This window comes from Podarcis erhardii (genome assembly GCF_964252035.2).
Source record: "Podarcis erhardii genome assembly, chromosome: 18".
Taxonomy (NCBI): Eukaryota; Metazoa; Chordata; class Lepidosauria; order Squamata; family Lacertidae; genus Podarcis; species Podarcis erhardii.
In genome coordinates, this window is record NC_138516.1 from 1465971 (window position 1) to 1482433 (window position 16463).

At 49.5% G+C, this 16463-nt stretch overlaps 1 protein-coding gene across 2 annotated transcripts in view; it reads right to left on the reverse strand.

Annotated features, from left to right (window-relative positions):
• Nucleotides 1–14415, reverse strand: part of GRIN3B (glutamate ionotropic receptor NMDA type subunit 3B) — a gene marked incomplete at its 5' end in the record, with an annotated part of 46273 nt that extends 31858 nt beyond the window's left edge. Inside the window, one exon of one of the 2 annotated variants that reach the window (XM_081846066.1) lies at nucleotides 13930–14415. In XM_081846066.1, the coding sequence (XP_081702192.1) occupies nucleotides 13930–14415 (486 nt within the window). Of the gene's footprint in view, nucleotides 1–12950; nucleotides 13031–13929 lie in introns of those variants that run through there. The other variant, XM_081846067.1, reaches the window with a different exon arrangement.
• Nucleotides 14416–16463: the final 2048 nt, after the last annotated feature.

Sequence of the window (16463 nt, forward strand, 5' to 3'; positions counted from 1 at the left end):
TATTGAGAGAAACAAGGGGGCCCGCAGGGAAGAGAGTTATTTGTTGATTTCTTTACACAACCACGGCAACACAAATATTATGCGCCCCAAAATGGCACAAGGTACCTGCCAAAGAAGAATGGCAGCTGGAATATGGAGAACCGGCAAGTTTTGATGTGCAAAATTAGAGATCAGAAAGAGACCGGTTTTAAAGAAGGTTGGAAAATGTTTGCAGAATACTGAAAAAATGTTAGAATGCAAATAGGATTTGAGTGAGAACAGCAGCGGGGGTGGACTTTTTGTTTGTACAGTACAGTGAGATTAGGTGAAGGTCTAGAGTTACTATGACATTGCAGCATAAATTGAATTTTTGAGGGAACCGTGGAGGGAGGGAGGGAGGGAGGGAGGGGAAGTCACAGGTGGAATGACTGATTGATAAATTTGAAATGTTGTTGAATTGCTTATTTAAAATAAAAAAATAAAAGTCTGCTGCTGGGATCGCAGTCGGCAACAATGCAGGAGAATGTGGTACTGTATTTGTCTCACGGAACCAGTAAGGAATTTTGTTTTTTTATTATTATTTATTTATGTATAAAATTTGTACACCGCCTTTCATCCATAGATCTCGGGGTGGTTCGCAACAGAAAATTACAAGATAAAAAAAAGCAAAATGCATAATAAAAAACCCAACCCAAAATCCCACTTCCCACTTAAGGGGAGATTCTATGGCAAGATCTGCAGGGATCTAGCTTAGGATTCAGTGGATCTCCAGCTCATCTGGCTGATTCCTGTTTGGCCAGCTGTAAATCCCCAGTCCCGGGACAGTCAAATATATACAGGCATAATTTGTTCATTCTGGACCAGAGAGGGGGGGGACTTAGACTGGATCCTAAGCCTGTTCAGTTCTGTTCTGGCAACCCAGCATGGAACACTAACAAAAATTAAAATTGTGATTAAAATTGTATAACCTGATTAATATTCTACAGGCTGATTAATATTCTACAGCCTTTTTAATGTGTCTACAGGAAGAGGGGGGGTTTACTGTTTTGCTGTTTTGTTTCAATTATTTACTTGTTTTTATCCTGTATTTTATTCCGTGAACCGCCCTGAAATCTTATAAGGGTGGTATAAAAATCTAATAAATGAATAAATACTAACTCCATCATGCATTAATTAGACTTAAGCATGTTGGTTATATGAAGCTGGCTATTCCACAGCTGTCTCATAGGTTTTTATTACACACACACACACACACAGAATTCAACAATTCAACATCATTTCAAGTTTAGCAATCAGTCATTCCACCTGCGACTTCCCATCCCTCCCTACAGGGTTTCCCCAGAATTTCAATTTATGCACCATATTATAGTTACTATAGACCAGGCATAGGCAAACTCGGCCCTCCAGATGTTTGGGACTACAATTCCCATCATCCCTGACCACTGGTCCTGTTAGCTAGGGATGATGGGAGTTGTAGTCCCAAAACATCTGGAGGGCTGAGTTTGCCTATGCCTGCTATAGACTTTGCCCTTATCACAAAAGAAAAATGGAAAGTTCAACCCCCACTGCTGTTCTCACTCAAACTCTACTTGCATTTTAACATGTTTTACACTGAGTTTTTAAGTATTCTGCAGGCATTTTCCTATCATCTTGAAAAACCGGTCTCTTTCTTATCTCTAATTTTGCACATCAAACTTGCCAATTCTACATGTTCTTTTCAGCTGCCATTCTTCTTTGGTGGCTGGCACAACCCAGCCAGATGAGTGGCTAATAATAATAATAATAATAATAATAATAATAATACGTAGGTGAGCCCCCAGTTGGAAGCAGAGCAAAGAGGCAGGCGGCCACTAGAGGTCAGCAGAGTTTAAGCTCACCTGTGCCAGAGATGGAAAAGAGAGGTGGACTTTTAGGAGGGTGGGATGTTTGAAATCCCCCTCCTCTCATCGGGAAAGGGGGGGAGCCTTGCAGAATGTGGGCAAAAGGTTGCTGGACCAGGTGGCTCTTTACATCTGAAGATCCCTTCTGGATCAAGACCATCTAGTCCAGCGTGCTGTTCTCACAGTGGCTGCAAGCAAGATTCGAACACAAGACCAACTCTCTTCCCTGCTGCCATTTACAGCAACTGGAGTTCAGAGGCATCGCTGCCTCCATGGGGGGTGCAGAGCATAGCCATCCTGGCTAGCAGCCACAGGTAGCCCTCTCCTCAGTCGGTAGAGCAAGAGACTCAGGGTTGTGGGTTCAAGGCCCACGTAGGGCAAAATATCCCAGCATTGCAGGGGGGTTGGACTAGATGACCCCCGTGGTCCCTTCCAGCTCTAGGATTCTATGAATCTTCCTCATCTAGCTCAGTATTATCCACACCAGCAGTTCTCAAACTTTTCTTCTCCGGGCGACACTTTGAAAATAAAAATTTGCAGCATTGGAAAATAAATACAAACAAATACAAAACACTGTGGAACGTCCTCCCATCTGATGTCGAAGAAATAAACAACTATCTGGTGTTTAGAAGACATCTGAAGGCAGCCCTGTTTTGGGAAGTTTTTAATGACTGATGTTTTAATGTATTTTTAATCTTTTGTTGGAAGCTGCCCAGAATGGCTGGGGAAACCCAGCCAGATGGGCTGGGTATAAATAAAATAATAATAATAATAATAATAATAATAATAATAATAATAATAATAATACAGTTCCGAGCAGTATTTGATTTATAACACAGAACACCACTAATTTATCATATAATCATGGGGCACCCAGAAAGTATAAAACAATGCAGTTACATAGGAACAGAGAATCACAGAATTGTCGAGTTGGAAGGGACCGCAAGAGTCACCCTGCCACAGCCTTTGAGAACCACTGATCTATGCAGATCCTACAAGTGTCCCTATTTCCCCAGAAAAGGCCAAGACTTACAGAAGCCATCCGGTTTCTGATTTGATCCCGGAACGTCCTACTTTACTATTGGACGTCCCTATTTTCATAGGAGAAATGTTGGTGGGTATGGAGTTATGCAACCCCCGAGCAAAGGAGATAAGTCACTATACAAGCTTTAGAATACAGCCCTGACGACCGCCCTGGATAGGGAAGTTTTTTAATGTTTAATGTTTTATTGTATTTTTATATATGTTGGAAGCCGCCCAAAGGGGCTGGGCCAACCCAGTTGGCTGGGCACGATATAAATAAGAAAGTTGTTGTTGTTATGATGGAATAGGACATCCCTAGAGCCTAAGGCTTGCTGATCAGAAAGTTGGCGGTTCGAATCCCCGCAACGGGGTGAGCTCCCGTTGCTCGGTCCCTGCTCCTGCCCACCTAGCAGTTCAAAAGCACATCAAAGGGCTTGTAGATAAATAGGTACCACTCCGGTGGGAAGGTAAACGGTGTTTCCGTGCGCTGTTCTGGTTCTCCAGAAGTGGTTCGGTCATGCTGGCCACATGACCCGGAAGCTGTACGCCGGCTGCCATGACCAATAAAGATAGATGAGCGCCGCAACCCCAGAGTTGGTCACGACTGGACCTAATGGTCAGGGGTCCCTTTACCTTTATTTTCACTGGAGAAATTTTGGAGGGTATGCAACAGCCCTCCAGGGTGTCAGAATTAGGGGAATCTCCCAGCCCTACCTGAAGATGCCACTGGAGTTAAACCTTCTGCATGCCAAGCAAGCGCTCTGGCACTGGGTCTCATCTCCTCACCCCACCCAAGTCCCATGTTGCTCTGGGACGTTCTACAAGACTGGCATGCGCTCTGTGCCAGCGACTCACAACCCTTCTTTTACACACCAAGTCAAGGTTCCGGACCTCATCATTCTGATTTTCAAACTGGAGCAAATTGAGCTGCCTAATACTGACTCGGAACGCCAAGCTACAGCCGCCCCCCTAAAAATAAATAAAAATAAAGCATGATTCCAGCACGAGGCGTGAGAGCATGCACGATTGGTTCAGGACGCCTTCCCTCATGCGCACATGCGTTGTTGAGCACTGGGGGTGGAAGAGGAGCAATGCTCAGAAAGACGAATCGCCAGCCCAGAGCTGGTACGATCACGTCAAGGTCGTCTCCACAGGGCGCCTTGAGCCACACTTATTGATGTTTTCATTACTGTTTTTCTTAATAAAAAAAGTGTTTATCACTTTGGGATGCTTTAATGGGAAGTGATTGATGAACACAATGAAATACACTGAAGAAAATGTGCCCGTGTTTGTGGGTGATGCAGGAAATTGAGGTGGGTGGGTGAGGGAATTGGAAACGGTAACCACGTCCGATGAAGACCATCATCACATGTGAAATGTCGGTTGCTAGCTAAGCAAATAGATCTGAAAAGAGCGCAGGGATTATTGCAGGGTTTCTATGGTGCCTGCTTGCTCTCAAGAGGCAGGGAGTTCCACAGAGCCACACGCACAAAACCATTAGCCCCCTGCAATCGGAAACTGGAACGAAATAGTGACTGAGCAGGAGATCCTAATTCTGTTTGATGCACACAGCTCATTCGGTCTGCAGAGGCCTGGTTGGAAAAGTGCTCTGTGTCTCTTAGGAGAGAATGCCTCTTCTGAATCAGAGTTTTCCCAAATTGGGGTCTCCGGCTGTTTTTGGACTACAATTCCCACCATACCTGCTAGCTAGGGATGATGGGAGTTGTAGTCCAACAACAGCTGGGGACCCAAATTTGGGAAACCATGTTCGAAACAGAGGCATTCTTCCACCTCCCGGAGAATTGCTCTTTTTAAAATAGAGGTGTTCCTTTGTCTCTTGCATGCGGCAGCAAATATTGAGGCAATGTCTCTTCTGAACAGAGGTGTTTCTCCATCCCTTGTAAATTCATTTTTGTTCCTCATAGAATTGTAAAGTTGTAAGGAGCCATGAGGGCCATCTATTCAAATCGACTTTTGCCCAACATGGGGCTCAAACCCATGACCCTGAGATTGAAAGTCTTATGCTCTACTGACAGAGGTATCCTGGCTTTAAAACAGGGCTGTCCAGCCCACCAGATCTCCTCCTTCGTCCGACTTTGCTGTTTCAGCCAAGTCCCAAGGAGAATCACCGGCCCCAGCTGCCCATGTCCAGAACTTTCTAATAGACTGTCTGGAGACAGAGGAAATACAGCACAATAAAAGCCTCCTCTCCGAGTTCAACCATCATTTATATCGCTTTGGACAGGAAGCAGGAGGAAAACGGAAAGTGCCCAGGCAGCTTTTCCAAAGTTAACTCAGGCTCCGGACTCCGGGTGGCAACTCTGCTGCAAGAGAGATTTGTGGGCTGGATGGAAGCCCTGGCGGAGGTTTGCAAGATGACACCACACAAATAGGAGTTGTTGGTGCCCGTCTCTGTAGGAAAAGGAAACATTTGGGAATGGCACAAACCAATGGGACCTCATATTCAAAGGTAGGTGCTGACTGGCCATGGAGGTCCTATTGAAATATTGCCAGTCAGATGAGTTGGGTATAAATAATAAAATGATGGTGGTGGTGATGGAATAGGACATCCCTCTTTTCATCAGAGAAATGTTGGAGCTCAAGGACACATTTCCAGGCTGCCAAAAGCACTAAAGCAGGACTGGTGAGGGGCATGGCCCGTGGAGAGGGGGTGTGGCTTGGGGAAAGCCCTGAGGCTGGGGGGGGGGGAGAGTCTTGAGGGCCACATCAGACCACTCCACCACCTCCTCTGATCCAATGAGCCCCCGCCATAAGGCTGCCTAATCTGGGGTCTAAAATTATCAAAGTGCAGCGCGGATGAGCCCCCGATCCCCAAATTTCGAAAGTGAGCCAGACTCCCAGAAAGTTTCTCCTTGCGCTGCCTATGGAGTCGGTCTCTCCCCCTCCCCAAATGACACACTTTCCAGCAGCAGTGATGGGAGCAGTGACTAATTGGCCATGGCAAAATCTCAAGGGGGGATCGTGAAATTATCATAACCCTTCTTGCCTCGCAGCTGATAAAGATCACCAGGAATGCCCTGGCAGAGGAAAGCCCCTATCTCCTGTCCCCTCCCCAAACCCCACTCCGCTGCTGCCCCATAAATATATGTCTACAACTCCAGCCCTGCTGAGAATGAGGCTTTGGGGAGTCCTCTGCAATGGATGTCCTTGAGATCGTAAGTGGGCAAAGCAATTATTTACTAATGGAAGCCGGTTATCTTTTTGGAGAGACTCAGCGGGACCCCAGGGGTCACCCTGGGCAAACATTTTCCTCTCTGCTGACAGGCTCTGGCTGCTTTTATTTAGCAAAGAGTGAAATGGCGGGGAGGACAAGGTGACAATTTGAGGCAAATGGATGCAGATTGACACAGCGATCTGGCTTTAATTGTGGGCCCCTCATTGTCAACTGGTGGTTTCCAAAGCTCTCAATGAATGACTCTCACAAGAGGAGGGACGGATCTGCCCCTCTCCTCAAGGCCAGACCCTCCAAGTGTCTCTATTTTCCAAGATTTACAGAAGCTGTCCCAGGTTCTGATTTCACCCCAGAATGTCCCGCTTTTCCTTAGGAAGTCCCCATTTCCATGGGGAAAATGTTGGAAGGTATGGAGAAATGCAACCCCAGAGCCAAGGAGATGAGTTAACTAAACAACCTTTAGAAGACATCTGAAAGCAGCCCTGGATAGGAAAGCTTTTAAAAATGTTTCATGTTTTAATATACAGTGGACGCTGTATATTACGTGCGGGATGCACATTCACAACCCACAGCGTTTGCAACCTGCAGCAGCACATCTGTGCACATGCACGTAACCTGTTCCGGTACTTCCGGGTTTCGGCGGGTCTGTAACCTGAAAAAACGCAACTTGAAGTGTCTGTAACCTGAGGTATGACTGCACAGTCATACCTCGGGTTAAATATGCTTCAGGTTGAGCACTTTCGGGTTGCGCTCTGCTGTGACCCAGAAGTAACGGAATGCGTTACTTCTGGGTTTCGCTGCTCGTACGTTTGCAGACGGTCAAAATGACGTCACGCACATGCGCGGAAGCGGCGAATCACGACCTGCGCATGCGCAGACGTGAGTTGCATTCGCTTCAGTATGTGAACGGGGCTCCGGAACGGATCCCATTCGTATCCTGTATGTTGGAAGCCACCCAGAGTGGCTGGGCCAACCCAGTCAGAGGAGCAGGGTATAAATAATATGCCAGCATTTTTCTGCATTCCTGGGGGTTGGATTAGATGAGCCTCAGGATCCCTTCCAACTCTACCGTTCTATATTGCCTCTGTTGTGTGGCTTTATCAGGGCCAAACAAAGCCTGAGAGATGGAAGAACTCCTCCATTTGGAGAGAGAAAGTGCCCCTTCAAAGAACAGGCATGGAGAAATCTACAGGCCAAGGGGAGGTTAACTTTCCCCGTGTTGCACCATAAACCGTGCTCAGCCCTGAACCACCTCTATTTCAGCCCAACTCCTTCCCTCTCTCCTCTGCAGATGGGAGACCTCGCCTTGCCAAGCGATGACCGTGTTGACTCATCTTTCATTTGTTGCAGGAGAGAGATCTACGGTGTCACTTTACCTTGGATCCAGAACTTATCTGCTCCATAACGAGGCTATTTTTCACAGCAGAAGGGAGCGATGTCAAGGTAAAAAAAAAACCTCCGGAAAAGTTGCCAAATGTATTTTTTTAAAAATTTGTTTTTTAGCTGGAACAACACCTGCTGGGCTTCTTGACGGATGGGTGTGTGGCAACGTCAAAGAAATGGCTGTTGCGTTCTAAAGAGCGAGGCAAAGAAGGCAGGGTGGACGGTTCTAAAGATCTTGGGGAATTTACAACACCACTGCTAAACCTGCCGTGCAAATTGGGCTTTGCAAGAACTTATTGATGGCCAAATGTTCTGCCTCCAGCATCCAGTATCTCTGAGCACAAGCTGCTGGGAGTGGTAACTGGGGAGAGTGGCTGTTGCACTCAGGTCTTGCTTGTGGGGGGGGGGCTTCCCATTTGGGGTATCTGGTCAGCCTCTGTGAGGACGGGAGGCTGGACTTAAGTGGCCCATTGGCCTGATCCCACTACAGGGCTCTTCAGAGTTTCTTATGATTCCTCAGTGGAGCCTGCATGAACAGAGCTAGTGTACCTTAAGGTAAAGGTAAAGGGACCCCTGACCGTTAGGTCCAGTCGTGACCGACTATGGGGTCTGCAGTGCTCATCTCGCTTTATTGGCCAAGGGAGCCGGCGTACAGCTTCTGGGTCATGTGGCCAGCAGGACTAAGCCGCTTCTGGCGAACCACAGCAGCGCATGGAAATGTCGTTTACCTTCCCGCCATAGCGGTACCTATTTATCTACTTGCCCTTTGACGTTTTTTCAAACTGCTAGGTTGGCAGGAGCAGGGACTGAGCAATGGGAGCTCACCCCATCGCGGGGATTTGAACCGGCGACCTTCTGATCAGCAGGTCCTAGGCTCTGTGGTTTAACCCACAGCACCACCCGCGTCCCTTAGAACACGTCTACCTTAGAACAGTGGTAAACAAGTGTGGGAGAAGATTATTGCTCTCACGTGGATGGCAGCTAACATATTGGGGTTAAATCCTGACAAGATACAAGTGTCGTTTTGTGGGGGACAAGGGGTGGGCGGGGCTGGGGGACTCCCTGGTCCTGAATGGGGTCACTGTGCCCCTGAAGGACCAGCTGTGCAGCCTGGGGGCCATTTTGGACTCACCGCTGTCCATGGAGGCACAGGTCAGTTCTGAATCCAGGGCGGCTGTCTGCCAGCTCCATCTGAGACCCTCCCTGCTTGCACCCTGTCTCACCAGTGGTCCATGCTCTGGTTTTCTCCCGCTTGGACTACTGCAAGGCACTCTCTGTGGGGCCATCTTGGAAGGTGACTCCAAAATGACAACTAATTCAGAATGCGGCAGCCAGGCTGGTGACTGGGACCATAGAACACCAGTCCTGCAAGACCTACATTGGCTCCCAGTACGTTTCCGAGCACAATTCAAAGTGTTGGGGCTGACCTTGAAAGCCCTCAATGGCCTCAAAGGCCCAGGATACCTGAAGGATACCCATCATCCAGCCCAAACATGGAGGTCCAGCTCTGAGGGCGTTTTGGCAGTTCCCACACTGTGAGAAGTGAAGTTGCAAGGAACCAAGCAGAGGGCCTTCTCGGTGGTGGCGCCCACCCTGTGGAATGCCCTCCCATCAGATGTCAAAGAGATAAACAAATGACTTTTGGAAGACATCTGAAGCAGGCCCTGTATGGGGAAGCTTTTAATGTTTGGTATTATGTGTCGGAAGTTGCCTAGAGTGGCTGGAATCCAGCCAGATGGGTGGAGTATAAATAATAAAATTATTATTATTATTATTATTATTATTATTATTATTATTATTATTATGCTTATGGGCTTCCCTTTGAGGCATCTGACTGGCTGCTGTGGAGATAGGAAGCTGGACTTCTTATGTGCTTAAATGCCACAAGAGCGCACCTTTCTGCTTTCAGCCCCTGGGAATCATGCACCTCACAGGTCTGAAAATGTGATGTTTGAAAGAGGCTGCGCTTTTCTTCTTCAGGTTATTTGGAAACCTGTTTAAAATCGAGCCTTTTGCTTCTGCGCCGAGAGGGAATTGGTTTTTTTCTCCCTCCTTCCCCCATCGAGAACCTGTGAGCAAAATACAGATTGCCTATATTGGCTGCGGGGAATTGGACCAAAGGAAACCAGCGACGAGGAAGGAATTCTCGGAGATCACTAATGTCCTGGCGACAAGACAGCGCAATGGAAAGGAGGGGAAACAACAGAAAAGAAAGAATCAAATCAAATCAAATCAAATCCCTCCCTTTGCCCCCAGATCTTGGCAAGACCTTGGGAGGATATTACTATTTATCATCTTGGAATAATTCCTGGATTTTTCCAAACAGCAGCCTTGAGTGGCAAAGACGGAGAAGGAGACCTGAGCTTGTTTGGTGTCACAAAACAACCAACTCCTTCTAAAGCTGGAACCAGATTCCACCCCAATCTTTGCACCTGATTTGGCTATCTTCTGCTCCCCAAATCCAACAGGCATTGTTGGGGTGTTGCTGTCCCTAGAAACTGCAACAGACGGCTGCTGCTGTGACAAGCTCCCGGTGCCCCAGCACATATTGATTAGCAATTTCTTCCCCTATCCCCACTGCAATTGCATTCCCCATGCATTCAAGGAGAGTTGGGGGGACTCCCTCTGAGTTTTGCAAAAAATAATAATGACCGATTTTTTTTTGCTGTCATCTGCTGGGAAAACAAGGGGCAGAGTCTTTGCACTAGGCCTGCTTGCCAGGGGGAGGGGGTATCTGTTTTGACCCAGGGTATGAAGAACATAGAACTGCAGAATTGTAGAGGTGGGTGGGACCCCCAAGTCCAACACCCTGCAGTGCAGGAATCATTCGCCCAATGTGGGACTCGAACCCACAACCCTGAGATTAAGAGCCTCATGCTCTACAGACTGAGCTATGTGGTAGCAAAGCTGCCGCTTCTCAGCTCTCAGGGGTGGTGGGGTGCAATGGGTAGCGTGGTGGAGGAAGAAGCAGAGTGTGCTGGGTTCGAATTGCCTTCTGTCAACAAAGCTTACTGGGCGACCTTGGGTGCCTCTCTTTTCCTGAAAGACTGCCAGTTAGTGCAGGTAACACTAATGTTGATGGGCCAAAGGATCTGAGCTTCTGGTAACCCTGTTCAAACCAGAATCTTGAGGACCAACATCTTTTCATTTTAGGGGGCAAAGGCCCCACAGCTCAGCAGTGAAGTCCCCTGCTTTGCACACACACAAAGTCCCAGGTTTGAGGCGTCTCCAGAGAGACCCCCTCCCAGCCAGAGACCCCCAGAGAGTCAGCAGCCCTGAGCTAGACCGTCTCCTCTGATATAAATCAACTTCCCAGGCCGAGAGCTACCAAATCCCTTCCCATTAAGAAACAAAATTAAATGCAGAACGGCCAAGAGCCTGGCACAGATGGGGTTCCTGGTGGCTTTGGGCCACCTGAATGCAGTAGCATGGGCTCATATGTGTGGAGGAAGGATATCTAGGTAGAATCACAGACTCGTGGAGTCGGAAGGGACCCTGAGGGTCATCTAGTCCAACCCGCTGCAATGCAGCTGCCCCGTATGGGGATCGAACCTGCAACCTTGGCGTTCTCAGCACCGTGCTGTAACCAGCTGAGCTATCCAGTGAATCTTCCGGTATCTATATCTATAGCTGTAAAACAGACCAGCTCAATGGGAGGATTACTGACTCCCAGCATGAATTGGCAGAGGACCATGGCAGGATTACACCTGCACACCCCTCTGTTTTCCTATCTTGATTTATGAGCCACAAACGAGGCCCCGGGCCCAGAGCCTGTCTGAGCATGACATCCCATCGACAGGCTTCGTTCTTTTTTGAACAACTGCTCAGCTGCGCCTGTTTATTCCAGAGCGGGGCGATCGGACGCCTCTTGCATCAATCACCGGCATTAAAAGCCAGCAGGCAGGCCGACGGTCCTGGGCTGAGAGCCGAAAAGCCTAATGACAGTCATCGTCCCCCTCAATTTAAAAACCCACCCTGTTGGGTTGTGCCTCATTTACTGGGACTGATCATCTTGAGTAAGCAGTGTCTTTCATTTCAGTACGTCTACTCTGAGTAGGGATAACATTGGGTTCAAACTGAACAGGTGTGGGAAAGGAAAAGTTCAGTGTGTGTGTGTTCCCCGAAACAGAAGGGTTTTACCCACCCCAGTTTCCTGTCTCCAACAGTGGGGTGCAAAATGGACGCCCACTAATTCTTTGTCCGTAGCACCTGGATGCAGAGGCTTTTGCTCTAAAATAAGAACAGGGCGGGGTGGGGGTGGCCTTGCTGGGATTGGGGCAAAAGGACCACATCCTGCTTCTAAACAGGAGCCAGATCCGTGTCCTCAGAAAGGACACCAACATGGAATAAAGGCGATGCTGCCTTCCTAGTCCCCGGCGGCTGGTGCTCAAAGGTAGACTATGTCTATATGGAGAGGCTCAGTTTCATGATAGAGTTGGAAGGGACCCACAAAGGTCATCCAGTCCAACCCCCTGCCATGCAAAGGCTAATAAGGTGCTGACAGAACCTTTTAAGGGCAGAAGCAATGAACTTACAGGGCTGTTGTTATTTTTTATTCCTGCATTGCTGGACTAGATGACCCTTGGGTACATCATCATCATCATCATTATTAGAATATATATTTCTGTTCACTTCAGGAAGAAGTACCAATTGAGGTCCTCATCTAGTCCAGCCAACCAGGGAAAGGGATATCCTTCCCTGATTATCCTTGATCACTTATTATCCACTCACAACCTCCCTCTTAGCATGGGTGCAAAATGGGCATTTGCGATCGACATATTTGCCTTAAGCTTCCAGCTTCAGATGCAGCCGACCTCTTGAGGGGAAGAAGGACCGAAAAGGCAGCTGGCAACACTGATGATGGAGGAGGAGGAGGCTCACAGCCCGGTCCTTTCTCTCCAGCCGAGGTAGACTGCCCCTGCAATGGAAGTTCGCCAGGTGTACTCGCAACTCAGGGACCGCCTGCTCTGCTGCCTTTTGCCAGCCTCTGGTGCTCAGAGGTTGACTTCTCCCAAACATGGAAGCTCAGGGATCGGAGCAATAAAAGGATTATTAATCATAGCTAATAGCTGCAGACATTCCTTGCCCTTTCTCCCCCTGCGTCCAGGACCCTCAGGTAAGATTGACCCTTGACATAGCAGCCACTTGGGCTGCAATCCTTTACCTGCTTACTCAGGAGTAAGCCCCATGGCCTCAGGTGGGACTTAATTGTGCGTGGATATGATTCCTGTATTGCAGATTCCCATGAGGTCCCTTTGAATTCTACAGTTCTATGATCCTATGTGAAGCCTTACATACAATTAATACAGCACAGTTGTATTAATAAGTTATGTAAGTAATAATAACTCTTGAATTATGAGAAAAGAACACAATACTGCATTATAAAATGGTACGACGGCCACAATCACAGCAGTATTAATGAGTTATGCAAGTAATAAGAATAACAAGTATTTCAGGACAATAAAAAATAATAGATCATATTACGTTATTACCGTTCGTAATGAAGCTGCAACCTACTGTGGACTTTGCTTATGATGGGTGGAGAAATATTTTAAAGTAATAGCCACGTTTAGCCTGTGCGCTGCCTGGGTGACTCCAAGATAGACTGTTCCTGACTGTGGATGTTCCTAGACACCAACCATTCAAAGCTGTGATCCTTGCACTGCAAGGGGTGGCCTTGAGGTTCCCTCCAACTCTACAATTCTATCATTCTGTGAGCAGAATCCTGTGAGAAGGCTCTCTAACAGGGAGGGCTGCCTTCCTCCTTCCTCCTGAAGGGCAATGATAGCCTCATTTAGCTACCTGTCCCCAAAGCCTCTCCAAGGTAGACTGCCCTTGAATGTGGAGGTTCAACCACATAACTAATCAAAGCTGCGATTTCTGCACAGCAGGGTGGGCACTACACCACATGACCCACAGAATCCCTTCCAGGTCCATCACTTAAGGAACCCAACCAGAAGGTCTGTTATTTGAGCCCAGGACGGCTGTGGGCAGGATTCCTGCACTGCAGGGGGTTGGACTAGATGACCCTTGAGGTCCCTTCCAGCTCTGCGATTCTATGATCCCTAAATCCAGTGCTATTTTTATAGAGAAAGAAGCACCAGAACTCACCATGAACACCTCCCTTGTTCTCTTATAATGGCAATGGGGGGGGGTAGCCAAGGGTGGCAGGGGGCAGCTGCACCCCCCTAAATCAAGTAAATAAGTACAAATACTTAACTAACAGATCAATTGTTTTGCAGAGCTGGGTTCTGCCTACGAAACATAAAACCTGACCCCACAACATAAATCCTTGCTATGCTCATGGTGCCCACATGAGAGGTTTCTGGTGAGTTCCAGCTGGAAAAAAGCCCTGCCTAAGTCAATCTGTAGCCTGCTTGCTCGTGGGCTGGTAGACTGCTCTTGCCCTAGGAGGCTCTCCATCGGGGAGGATTTTTTTAAATGAAAAAGAGGGGGTGTTTTTCTCCTTACCCGGCTCCTGAAGGGCATGGGGGTCTTCGCACTTTGTCCCCCTCTGCCTTCCTCCTCCTCCTCCTCTTTTTCCTCCTCCCGGATGCTGACGAAGGGGATCTCCAGGAAGGCGGCGGCGAAGTCCAACTGGAGCAGCTCCCTGCGGGACGCGGGGAAGGCGAGCACGGCGGCCACTCCGCGCACCACCAGCGCCTGGCACAGCCAGCGGGCCAGCGAGGCCGGGTCCCTCTGCCGGGGCGCCCCGGGGACCACCTCCAGGCTGAGGTTGTAGGGCAGCGCGGAGGTGGCCGTGCGGCTGGCGCGGGCCAGGGCGTTGCGCGCCCGGCTCTCGGCTTCGCCTGCGCGGGGAAGCAGGGCGCCCAGGCGCACGGTGTGCCCGATCCGTGCCAGGATGTGGCACGGCTGCGGGTGCCCCCGGGCCGCCGGCTGCCCCGCCAGCAGCAGCGACAGGCACCACCAGCAGCAAAGCGCCCGGCGCCTCTCCATAGGGCAGGGCGCGCAAGGCGCAGGGGCGCGCAACCCCTGCGCCCGCCCCCCACCCGCGCTGGGTGGGGGGTCCCCTAAGGAGGCAGCCGGGAGGGGGTCTCCCAGGGGCCGCCCATCAGGGGCCGCTGAAGTGGGGCAGAGCAGGAGCAGAGGGAAAGAGCAGGAGCAGAGGGAAAGTGAGGTCCCCCCCCCCCGCCCTATCCAAACGCAGCCGCTGCCGCCGCCGCGCCTGGGCTCTCGCGCTCTGGCTGCTGCTCGCTCGCTCTCCAGGCGGAGCTGGAGGCTGCTCTGGCGGGAGCGCGCCGCTAGGGGCGGCAGAGGGCGACCCTGCCAACCTGGGGATGAAGATGGTATTTGGGAGATGATGGCACCCTCGCCAGCCTGTTGGAGAGGAGAAGCGCCGCTTGGCACGGGAGCCTAACGCGCCCACAAGAAGCACACATATAGAGGCTGCATCGGAAAGAGATGTCTGCGTTCCGGAGAAGGAGATGCAGGCGGCGCGAGGCGAGGAAGCGGAGAGGAGGATGAGCCTGCCTCTGGGCATGCACAGAGCGCGGGCGAGGAAGAATCGCAGAAACCTAGAATGGCAGAGTTGGAAGGGTCATCTAGGTGAGGTGAGAGGTCTGCGCTTCGTCCAAGGAGATGCAGGCGGCGCGAGGCGAGCAAGGAGTCTCTGGACATGCACAGAGCGCGGAGAGGCGGCGAGGGAGGAGCCCCGCTGGCGCTGTGGGGAGGGAACGAGGCAGGCAGAGCATGTGCAGAGTGCGGGGGGAAGGAGGGACGTGAGCTCGGTGGGCTCTGGGTGTGTGCAGAGTGCGGAGCGGGGAAAGCGATGGAGGACTGAGGCAAAGCGAGGAAGACGAGAGGAGATCGGAGATGCCAAGGGAATGGAGCATGTGCAGAGTGCAGGGAACAAGGGATCGGAATAGACGCTGCTGAGAAAGATCCTGAAAGGAAGAGAGGTTGAGGGCGGGCTCCAGCTCTGTGGGAAAGCAGGCTGCGCGCGTGTGTGTCCATGGGCACGTGCAAAGTTCGGGGAAGGTGCTAGAAAGGCACAGAGGTGGGAGAAGACTTGGCTGGGCTGGGCTGGGGCGCACCAGACTTTTCCAGAAACGCGGGGGGGGGGGGGAGTGACAGATGGAAAGGAAAAGAATCTCTGAGCATACACAGAGGGGCAAAAGAAGGCAGGGTTGGTGATGCCGACACTGGACATTGGCACCCAAAACCGCTAAAAAATTTGGCTAGTTCTGATCCAATTTGCCGAATTCACTAATTAGAGGTCAATAGAGGGGCATTAGGTACCCTGGACGTAGGCAGTATTTTGGGGGGGGGCAGAACCTCAGTTAGTTATGTATTTTTATTGATTTTCGGGGGTGGGCAGTTGCCCCCTGCCCCCTTGGTTATGCTCATGTTAGTAGAAGAGCAGAATGGAGCCTCCAGGTTCAGAAACAGTCTACCTCTGGAACAAGAGATGCTGAGATCAAGAGAAGAGGGAAAGGTGTTAGCTTTCATTTTGGCTGCCCACTGACAGAAGCAAGTTGCTGGGTGCAGCGTAAATTTTGCTCAGGCTCCGGGTTGCGAAAAGTGGAAAGAGCTGCTCTGAACATATGCAGAATGCCGTGCCCCCCACAAACTGTGTTCTTATTAAACTCCTCCTGTTCATATTTAGAGTCATAAAATTTATAAAATTCACAAGGATACTTTTAAAACTCATGTGATATACAAAAAAACTGGTCAAAGTCGAGATATATGTGCATTAATCTAGGAAGAAGCATTCCTCTGCAAGGAAAGGTACCTTCAAAAATTAGTAAAGGCATCTTCTAAAATGGTCTTTTTTTAAGGAAGACTCCAAAATTGTTGAACTTTTTTAAACAAACCCCAAAGTTGTTGGGTTTTTTGTTTTTTTTTTTACAAAAATACCAAAACCCCCCCACTATTTTCCTAAGATCCAGGATAAACTCATTCCCCCTGTCAATTCCGCCTTTGAAATCCCCGTAATGTAGCAGCCCCACTAAAATAGAAGCAGTTGTTGCACCATGTATTTTTTA